This window comes from Lepidochelys kempii, chromosome 7 (assembly GCF_965140265.1).
Source record: "Lepidochelys kempii isolate rLepKem1 chromosome 7, rLepKem1.hap2, whole genome shotgun sequence".
Lineage (NCBI taxonomy): Eukaryota > Metazoa > Chordata > Testudines > Cheloniidae > Lepidochelys > Lepidochelys kempii.
In genome coordinates this window covers 41,510,241-41,520,794 of record NC_133262.1, presented here as the reverse complement: position 1 = coordinate 41,520,794, position 10,554 = coordinate 41,510,241, and the positions used below count along the sequence as shown (strand labels likewise).

General features: G+C 37.1%; 2 protein-coding genes across 7 annotated transcripts in view; one reads left to right on the top strand and one right to left on the bottom strand.

Moving 5' to 3' along the window:
• Positions 1–10,554, bottom strand: part of CENPP (centromere protein P) — a 318,797-nt gene that overhangs the window by 106,794 nt on the left and 201,449 nt on the right. The gene's annotated exons all lie outside the window — the stretch shown is intronic.
• Positions 1–10,554, top strand: part of ECM2 (extracellular matrix protein 2) — a 39,556-nt gene that overhangs the window by 20,540 nt on the left and 8,462 nt on the right. The window contains exons 3-6 of one of the 4 annotated variants that reach the window (XM_073352349.1): positions 1,824–2,012; positions 6,179–6,727; positions 7,304–7,419; positions 10,215–10,350. In XM_073352349.1, the coding sequence (XP_073208450.1) occupies positions 1,824–2,012; positions 6,179–6,727; positions 7,304–7,419; positions 10,215–10,350 (990 nt within the window). Of the gene's footprint in view, positions 1–1,823; positions 2,013–6,127; positions 6,728–7,303; positions 7,420–10,214; positions 10,351–10,554 lie in introns of all 4 variants that reach the window. The other 3 variants (XM_073352348.1, XM_073352351.1, XM_073352352.1) reach the window with 3 other exon arrangements.

The window sequence follows — 10,554 nt, the reverse complement described above, 5'->3', positions numbered from 1 at the left end:
AATATTTTTTTTCATTTTAACTGTTTTGAGGAGAAAAACCTCAAAGCCACTGAAGAAACATTTAGTTAAAAATCTTGTGAAAATTCTGCCTTCGGCGTGCTACATGTGCTGCTTGGAGGCTAGGCTGGCCACTGCCACATCCCTAGAATACCGCACCTGGAAACAGCGTGGGCCCACCCTGACCAATGTGACCTTGCAAAATTCACAATGCATGTGAGGCACATTGCATTGAGGACACCATTTTGAAGAGCCTGTCACTCCACACCCACTGGCATGACCTCAGCTGGTGCATATGAGGTCACACCAGCAGGTCTGGAGCAGCATGCTCTTGAAAATGGTGTTTCCCATCTGTGATACCAGATAAAACTATAGCCAGTTCTGTCTCAGGACAAAACCATAGAAAAAAATCACTGTCTGGTTTAAAACCTGACGAATCGGCTATCTACTGGAGGCAGAGAATTCTGGAAAATTCTTCCTGAGGGGTGATCTGAAGCTCTGGGTCAGAGCAAAGTTCTCATCAGCCTTCTGTTGCCACAGACAGGGAACATCTCTCCATGAAGACAATCAGACATGGAAGGGATTAAGTATAGAAACTATAACCAGTTCCCATCAGATGTCCACATCATAAAAGCCACCATCAGAATTGATGCTAATTGTCCCCTCTTTAGGCAAAGCAGAGAGGCCAAAGATTGAACAGGACATGGATAATTAACTATACCATCCCATCTCCCACCTTAATGACCTTACCAGGTCAGGATTGAGACACAGTGGCAGGGCAATGTGAGAGCAGCTGACATAGATTCTGCCCATGTTTAAACCATTTTTTAGAAAGAGGATTTTTATTTACAACTGTCAATCTGGCATGTTTTAATAAACACTAAACTCACTTAAGGCTAAATCCTGATTCTGCTGTTGTCAATGGGCATTCTTCTTTTCACTTCAATGGGTAAGGATTTGGCCCTGTTCTGTTCAGGTTCTTATACTGTGCTCATCACCATAGAATCTGAAGGCTTTCCAGTCATGCATTAAGCAACATGACTACACATCTGTTACACATGGTTTGTTCTCCCATCCTTTCCCCACAGGGAGATGCATGTGCAGTGGAGTCTCGTGGTTTGGAAGTGTGTGGGTTTTTTTGTTTTGTTTTTTTAATAGAAATATACCTGTTACTATGTGTTTATGTTACAGAAGGCAAGGTCAAAGAAATGCTCCTTGCACTCAGAGTGGAAGGTGATGAGGTTTGTGACAGTCATTGTGATGCCCTTGCTTCCTAGAGAATATGGTGATGGGTGCGTTAGAAATATATACTAAAAAGAAATGTTTTATGTTCTCTTCAGTTCCTTATCAACTATTGAGGACTCAGATATCCAGAGTGAAATTGTAAGCTAAAGTATTTTATCTACATATTGGAAATATCCTCATTATATCAAAAATGTCTGATGTAATTTTTACAGAAAAGAATAATACACACATTTAAGAATTCTTTCTTCATACTGTACTCAAGCACCAAACTAAGACTCTTCTACTTAAATACATTCTGCAGAGAAATCATTCATTCACTTTCAGGTTAAGAGCAATAAAAAGCATTTAACACCTGAAACATTAATTAGCTGAAAAGCATCTACTGAAGATCCAGTAAAATGAAATATTTGCCTTTAACATTAGCCATATTCTCTGGCTTCCCCAACCAATTTACTATTAATATCAAATATATGCAAGATCTAAACAATGAAACTGTATAATGTTAATTTCAGTTTAAGCTATCAAAGAATTATTATTTAATTCACCTCTTGCTTTTGACCTAATTCTTTTTCTTTTATTAGGAAAGAAAGGGCATTGTACAGCTAACGGGATGATTATGTACGATAAAGCTGTGTGGTCCCCCAAACCTTGCATTACTTGTCTTTGTTCAAAAGGAAAAGTGATTTGTGATGAAACTACGTGCCTTTCTCTGACATGTCACAAAACTGAGATACCTGAAGGAGAGTGCTGCCCAGTTTGTTCTGATATTGGTACAGTACACTATACTATCTTCTTATCCATCATTTAATTTTCTATTTGTTATTTTTACTATTTTAAAACTACCTCAAATAAAACATTAAATAAAGACAAAGGGTAAGTGATATAACCTATAAAAAAACAAGTAATGATTTATGCAATTTTATTATACATATTTAACTTTTTCTAAAATATATATTATAGAAATTATTTTGGGGAAATTCTATGGCCTGTATTAACAGGAAGTCAGAATAGATAAGCAAAATGGTCCCTTCTGGCCTTGGAATTCTTGAAACAAACAATTTTTTAAAATACAGAAAGTAGAAAAGTTCAAAATTATGTAATAACGGCAGCTGTACAGCTCAGTTTTTCTTTACAGAATCAACAAAAAATGTTCCATAATAAAATCCAAAAGGTATGTAAAACTCTTTGTTGCTCCCAAATGGAAATATGCTATGCCTGCAATGGGAAAAGGATCAGGGCCCCATATTTTCTATTGATTTTTTCCCTTTTTTGTTTTCTCCTCCCCTCACTATCATCCCTATGTTTTTTCAGCTAATGAAATAAAAGCATAAACTTTACTCCTTTACAGTACATACCAAAAAGAAATAAGGTTCCATTTATAAAGTGTTAATAAATGATTTCGACATGATATAAAAGCACATTAGACACACGAGTAGTATGTGTTATAAATTGTTATAAACACACCAGAAGAAAGCAATAAAAAGTGGTAGTTACAAGCAATCTATTAACCTGTTGGACACTAACATCTTTGACAACTGACCAACCATTTATTAGCACCTCAGTTAATCATTTATTAACCCTGGATATACTACCTATAAAATTAACCTTAATAGTGTGACCAAATGTCCAAGTTATCCATCACCCCACACTGAAGAACCCCCACAAAACTTTTCACTATTGAAAAGCATCTTTTCTATTGCAAGAATGCTGCATTGTTTCCAGGGAAGCAAAGGACAACTGAAGGTCCCCACCTAGCAGGATCAGACCCTTGTATCTCTTTTGCACTTAAACTTGATGGTGGAAAGTCTAGTTGTGCATTTAGGAAACAAGTACCAAGTATATTTCTTATCAGACTTTAAAGTAACAAAGCAATAAAGATGTTCTAAATACCAGTTAATGTGTTTTAGCAAAACAAGTTTCCAAGGTTCAGTAAATATTTTCTCTTAAATAGGGTATACAATTTTAAAAACTATTGCTTTTGAGTAACACTAATTTCAAATTATCACTAGAATTTCTATTTTAAAATAAAGAATCAAAAAAGTTATGAAGGTAGTTGAGTCCGCCCTCCTTTTAGCAGATGGAACTCAAACAAAGACAATGGGCGGTGAGCATATAAAAATGTGTACTCATGCTGACCAAGTGAGAGGAAGCAGTTAACATGGCAGAATATCAGCAAGAACAGCCTGCAACCCTGTGGTTTCAGATGATGAAAAGAAAGGAGAGAAACTGGATTGGTGACATTTGCCCATATATAAAAGTATTATTTATCCCACAAGAATGCACACTATTTAACTTTTGTACTTACGGTGACAGGAGTAGTGACACTTTTTCTTTCTATATCTCTGCTGGGTTGAGCATGGGTGGAAAGTTGATTGTAAAGCTAGTAGCAAGATTGATGTATAGAGCAACAAATTATACTAGATTTATTCAAATTGGCATGGTTTGCATGTGCAGATGCATATGTAATGCACAAATTGCAGTGCAATCTTTCCACTTTTCAGAGTAGCAGCCGTGTTAGTCTGTATTCGCAAAAAGAAAAGGAGTACTTGTGGCACCTTAGAGATTAACCAATTTATTTGAGCATAAGCTTTCGTGAGCTACAGCTCACTTCATCGGATGCATAAAGTGGAAAATACAGTGAGGAGATTTATATACACACAGACCATGAAAAAATACACATTGTAAGGAGAGTGATCACTTAAGATGAGCTATTATTAGCAGGAGAGTGGGGTGAGGGGGGGACAGAAAACCTTTTGAAGTGATAATCAAGGTGGGCCATTTCCAGCACATTTCGAGGAGTTAACAAGAACGTCTGAGGAACAGTGGAGGGGGGGGGGGGGCGGGGAGGAATAAACAAGGGGAAATAGTTTTATTTAGTATAATGACTCATCCACTCCCAGTCTCTATTCAAGCCTAAGTTAATTGTATCCAGTTTGCAAATTAATTCCAATTCAGCAGTCTCTCGTTGGAGTCTGTTTTTGAAGTTCTTTTCTTGAAGGATAATCACTTTGAGATCAGAAATTGAGTGACTAGGAAGATTGAAGTGTTCTCCGACTGGTTTATGAACGTTATAATTCTTGACATCTGATTTGTGTCCATTTATTCTTTTACGTAGAGACTGTCCAGTTTGACCAATGTACATGGCAGAGGGGCATTGCTGGCACATGATGGCATATATCACATTGGTGGATGTGCAGGTGAACGAGCCTCTGATAGTGTGGCTGATGTTATTAGGCCCTGTGATGGTGTCCCCTGAATAGATATGTGGGCACAGTTGGCAATGGCCTTCGTTGCAAGGATAGGTTCCTGGGTTAGTGGTTCTCTTGTGTGGTGTGTGGTTGCTGGTGAGTATTTGCTTCAGGTTGGGGGGCTGTCTGTAGGCAAGGACTGGCCTGTCTCCCAAGATTTGTGAGAGTGATGGGTCGTCCTTCAGGATAGGTTGTAGATCCTTGATGATGCGTTGGAGAGGTTTTAGTTGGGGGCTGAAGGTGATGGCTAGTGGCGTTCTGTTATTTTCTTTGTTGGGCCTGTCCTGTAGTAGGTGACTTCTGGGTACTCTTCTGGCTCTGTCAATCTGTTTCTTCATTTCAGCAGGTGGGTACTGTAGTTGTAAGAATGCTTGACAGAGATCTTGTAGGTGTTTCTCTCTGTCTGAGGGGTTGGAGCAAATTCGGTTTTATCGTAGAGCTTGGCTGTAGACAATGGATCGTGTGGTGTGGTCAGGGTGAAAGCTGGAGGCATGTAGGTAGGAATAGCGGTCAGTAGGTTTCCGGTATAGGGTGGTGTTTATGTGACCATCGCTTATTAGCACTGTAGTGTCCAGGAAGTGGATCTCTTGTGTGGACTGGTCCAGGCTGAGGTTGATGGTGGGATGGAAATTGTTGAAATCATGGTGGAATTCCTCAAGGGCTTCTTTTCCATGGGTCCAGATGATGAAGATGTCATCAGTATAGCGCAAGTAGAGTAGGGGCATTAGGGGACGAGAGCTGAGGAAGCGTTGTTCTAAGTCAGCCATAAAAATGTTGGCATACTGTGGGGCCACGCAGGTACCCATAGCAGTGCCACTGATTTGAAGGTATACATTGTCCCCAAACCTTTCCACTATGGCTCTGAACTTCACAGGGACCTGGGAGAACAGCTCAATCAACCTCCCCTCTCCAGACAGCTTTAACCAGGGCTGTACCAGCTACCTTCTGCTCCCGCATTGGGGGAAAGGGTTCTGAGAACCTAGTGCTACTGTAAACCCTCCTCCCATCTCCAGGCACACTTTTTTCTATTTGGGACCTTGTGCCAGGCACATAACATTAACAAACGCAATAATTCAAAAATGTACTACCAAATCAAGCCTATATTCAAATTCTTTTGGAACTGCTTTGATACATTCTTATTTATCATATTAACACCTTTACAAAAAAGAATACAGATAACTATTCTACGTTGTAGCTGCTGTAAAGGCTTAACCATTGATCATCATACTCACTTAAAATCTGGATTCTCCACTAACCAGCTGTGTTCAGTAAAATTCATCAGATGCTGGATTTGCATAATGATTGTAATATTATTATTTCCTCCTAAAGGTATTATACACTGACATTTGAATCATTTTTACAGTAAAGATTCATCAAGAACCACAAAACAAATATTTAACATTTTAGTGTAACAAATTTATAATATATTATAATTAAGATTATAAATAAGAAATACATTTTTCATTCTTTAAAATCATATTCTCAATGTGAATTTATTTCTTCTATAATTAGAATATTTATAATGTTTGGGGCGGGGCTTAATGGTTACTAACACTAACTTCATTCTCATTTCCTCTTATACAACCTTTTTCTTTTTTTCCCCTCACTTTTATTACCCTGGTCACTCTCATTTTAAGTACTAAATATTTCACTGGATGACACACCTGAAATTTCTGGTGCTTCTCCAGAGCCCAATGACCCTAGTGACCCAATGCTATTGCAACCACTGCGTACCCAGGCTGAAATGGATGAGTTACTCAGACGAGAGAAGGAAGAACTTGAAGGGAGAGAAAAGGAAATTCACAAAAAGGATGACGAGAAAAGGAAGAGAAAAGAAAATAAAAGTCAGGAGGAGAAAAAAAAACATGACTATGAAGCCCATCAGAAAGAAGAGGAGGAAATAAGCAGGAGAGAGGAAGAAAAAAGAAGAGCATATGAAGAGGAAGAGCTACAAATTGAAAAGGAAGAAGAAGAAAAAAGAAAGGGAAACGAACTTCCAGAGCAAGAAAGAAAACAACAAAAAAGCGAAGAGGAAGAAGAGGAAGAGGATGAACATATTTTACGAGGTGATGTTTTCAGAATGCCCCCTCGATTCCCAATTCCTGTTCCTCCTGCAGAAATTCCTCCTTTGCCAACAGGATGTTCTATTTCTGACACCACAGTAAGCTGCATTAATGCCAGACTTACACAAATACCACCAATTACTGATCCAGAGCTAACAAGCTTAGAGCTTGAAGGTAAGAAAATGTTTGCTTTATATTATTTTCTTCACCAATTAAAATTTAGCCCTCTCCAAAACCCACAATTTTAATGATAGCAAATTATAATGTAAAATGCTTTATACTACTAGTTTCTTATCACAGAAAGAAATTTAAAGGCATTTTACAACTAAGCCTGAGAAATTATGCAACAAACTAAGCCTAAGAAACAAGCAATAACCTAGAGATTAAAAGTTTTATATTTCATTATCAATGCCCTCAGAAGTTCAGGCCCATCTACTGTATATTAATTTATGATTTCTCTTATTACATTAGCTCTCCAACACTAATGCTTTTGTGCTCCTAAAGATGGTTTCATAATTATAGTAATTTTAGATCTATGGTAATCTAATAAAAGACGTTAGTGCCATGTTGCTACAATCTAATTTGCTTTTCAAAATTTAGATGCTACTAGTGTTGAGATACAAAGAGACATACAGTTGACTTTATTTCCATAAATACATTTTTACTTGTACATTACCTAGTTACCTGACTCAGACCATATAAACTGCAATACATCACTAAGATATATCTATTTTTAACTATCTGTCCTAGGGAATACCATTACTTCCATTCCAGATGAAGCGTTCAATGGGATCCCTAATTTGGAAAGGCTTGATCTAAGTAAAAATAATATTACTTCTCCAGGCATAGGTCCACAAGCGTTCAAAGTAAGCATGCATACTCTTTCTAACATTTCTGTCACCGATTTGTGCTTGAAGTAGATCTGGCTGAATACTATAGGGCAAATCATCAGCTGATGTAAATGGTTGTAGCTCCGCTGGAGTCAATGGAGCTATGACAATTTGCACTAGCTAGGGATCTACCCCTATGTAATGAATATATGATTAATCAAATTTTGCCATTTTCAATAAATCATTTTTGCAGTTTTCAGCCAGTTATATAGTCAGTTGAATAAAATTAACTGAAAAAGTTATTTACTGAATAACAATTATATTAATATTTTTCTGGTATTTTATCAGCTTCAGTACTGAGATTTTTAAAAATATCTTTTCCATCATCATAAAGTGCTTCTTATATCCTTTTTAGAAACCTCATAGTACTTGGACTCTCTTTTAAAGAAAAGTAGTATGGAAAGGGAAGGTTTTGAAAGGTGCTGGCTTTACAGCACAGTGAAGTTCTTCATATGCCTAAAAACACAGAAGTTGCCCCACCAGTGTGCCTCATTGTCTAACGTGGAATGACCACCTCTAATGTTCTTTCTTTAGAACTTGATCAGTCATTAGCCTGCTAACAAGGGTGCCTGAACTGGCATCAGATAATGCAGTGTTTTTCTTTATGGCCTTTATCTTGAAAGGTGCTGAGCACTCTATTTCCAATCTAGCAAAGTACTTAAGTACGTGTTTACCTTTAAGCACGTGATCAATGCCATTGCTGACAATGGGACTACCTATATGCCTAATTAAGGCACATACTTAAGTGTTTTGCTAGATCAGAGCCAGAATACTCAGCATGTTGCAGGATCAAGCTCTACAAGCACACCTGAGTTACGATCTGGATGGTGACCATCAGCTCATTTCACACAGGCCATCTAACTGCCAATAAATGCTAAATACCAATCTGAGCTGCATTTCTAGCCAATAACCTAGAGATGAAAGGCTTTATATTCCACTATCAATGCCCTCAGAAGTTCAAGCCCATCTACTGTACATTAATTTATGATTTCTCTTATTACAGTAGCTCTCCAACACTAATGCTTTTATGCTCCTAAAGATGGTTTCATAATGATAGTAATTGTACATCTATGGTAATCTAACAAAAGACATTAGTGCCACTGTCCCCTTAGTACAAATGAATTTGAGAACATGATTTTGTTTAGTTTAATTCAATAATAACCAAAGCGTAAACCTACATTTTTGTTTGCAAAAACATTAATCCTCTGAATAAGTTGGGAAATAAACTAAACTACTAAAAACAAGATCCTATTTTCATACAAATGATCTAGGTAACAAAATAGCAGGGAAGATAAATACAGAACATCTGACACACAAGCAGAACTGCCACTAAGTGGAATTTCCTTTATCATTTACATGGAGAATAGGCCTTTGAAGTCTTCCAAGACTAACTTTGCAAAAGATTGAATATCTATGTTACTTATTTAATTAGCAATATACACATATCAGAATTATTTATTAGTACTTCATTGATTGTCCATACTAAAAATCTTCTGATAGTAAGCTGTAGTCGCAAAAAGTGTTGGACCCTGATTTTGGCCTCAATCCAGCGAAGCACTTAAGTACGTATACGTATATAGTCCCATTGGTTTAAATGCCCTACTGAACAGTGGCCTTACACCCCTCACAATTGCACTTGTGGCTCTGTTGTAGAATTTCAACTGTTAGGTGAAATAAAATAGGTCAGAGTTACATTTCCCCCCTTTTTATTATATGAGTTTTTTTAAAAAGATGACATTTTATTATAAAATATCTTAATTTGTATTTGTATTTTATAAAACATACAAAAAAAATCTAAAAAACACACTAAAGAATAAAAGGAACATGAGTCATAGCCAAAAAGGGTTCATTTAAAATTGTACCCCCTTCAGTGTCCTGTCAGTGGAAAATTTCCCCCAGCTATTGAAAGGTATACTGCCATATTTACTCTTTTGCCTGCAGGAGACTTTTGCCCCTTAGCTCCACAGGATAACTGATGAGACTATGTTTAATGTCAGCCAGGGTAAGCGCTACCATATATAATGGCACCAAGGACTTTCTGATCATTTTTATGTAATCCTTGATGTCCATATAGTTTATCTGATTGACACACACAGTATGAGAGACAATGTGGATGAGGTAATATCTTGTATTGAACCAACTTCTGTTGTTGAAAGAGAAGCTTTTGAGCTTACACACCAGCTCTTCTTCATACGAACAGAACACTGAAGCTTTACAACTTATACATCATTTTAACTCTCAACCTGTGAAAATGCCACGTGCCTCTACTCCTAAGCCAAAAAGTCTGCTGACCTGTAGTGGAACAGTAGCCCTAGAGGCGATTTACTAAGGATTAATAACAGGACTGGGATCCAGTATGGCTGGGATGGTGGCTGGCTGGCGCATATGAAAGAGGTTGATGAACTAAGTCCAATTCTTGGGCGACAGAAGTTCATATACAAAACATAACCTCACAACTGACACCCTTGTTGGTAGTTTATACTGAAAGGCCAATGGTTCAAGTACTTAGAGAAAGAACTCCTTTCTTACCAAAACACTGGATATTCCACAACAGTGTTGAGACACTACAGCTTCCCAATCTTTACCTGTTCTGTGTAAATGAGACCCAGTTCTCCAGTTTATCAACCTGCTGCTTTTTATGAGTCCTAAACTTACCAGCATCAGCAACAAAATTAACATGGTTAATAAAATGGCAATTACAATTTTAGGTTATTTGACAATATAATTTTACATTTTGTTAACTGAATTCTGATTTTCCCCCCCCAATTAAGATCCTGAAAAAGTTAAAACGTTTGTATATGGATGGAAACGCACTAGTACATATTCCTCCTGAATTACCGTCAGCTTTAGAAGAACTTAAAATAAATGAAAACCATCTCCATGCTATTGATGAAGACAGTTTACAAGGTATTTAAGAAGTGAATATTGAGTCAATTAAATTAGATTTGAAACTCAAAATGCACAATAGAATTTTGAGATTTGCATATTAAGCAAAATCTGGAGAATCTGAGACCAATTTTCATCTGCCATTGTAGATGGAAAAAATTCAAGTTAGATGTGAGTAACAGACTGATCCTGCAAAGACTTATACATATGTTGAACTTTACATTC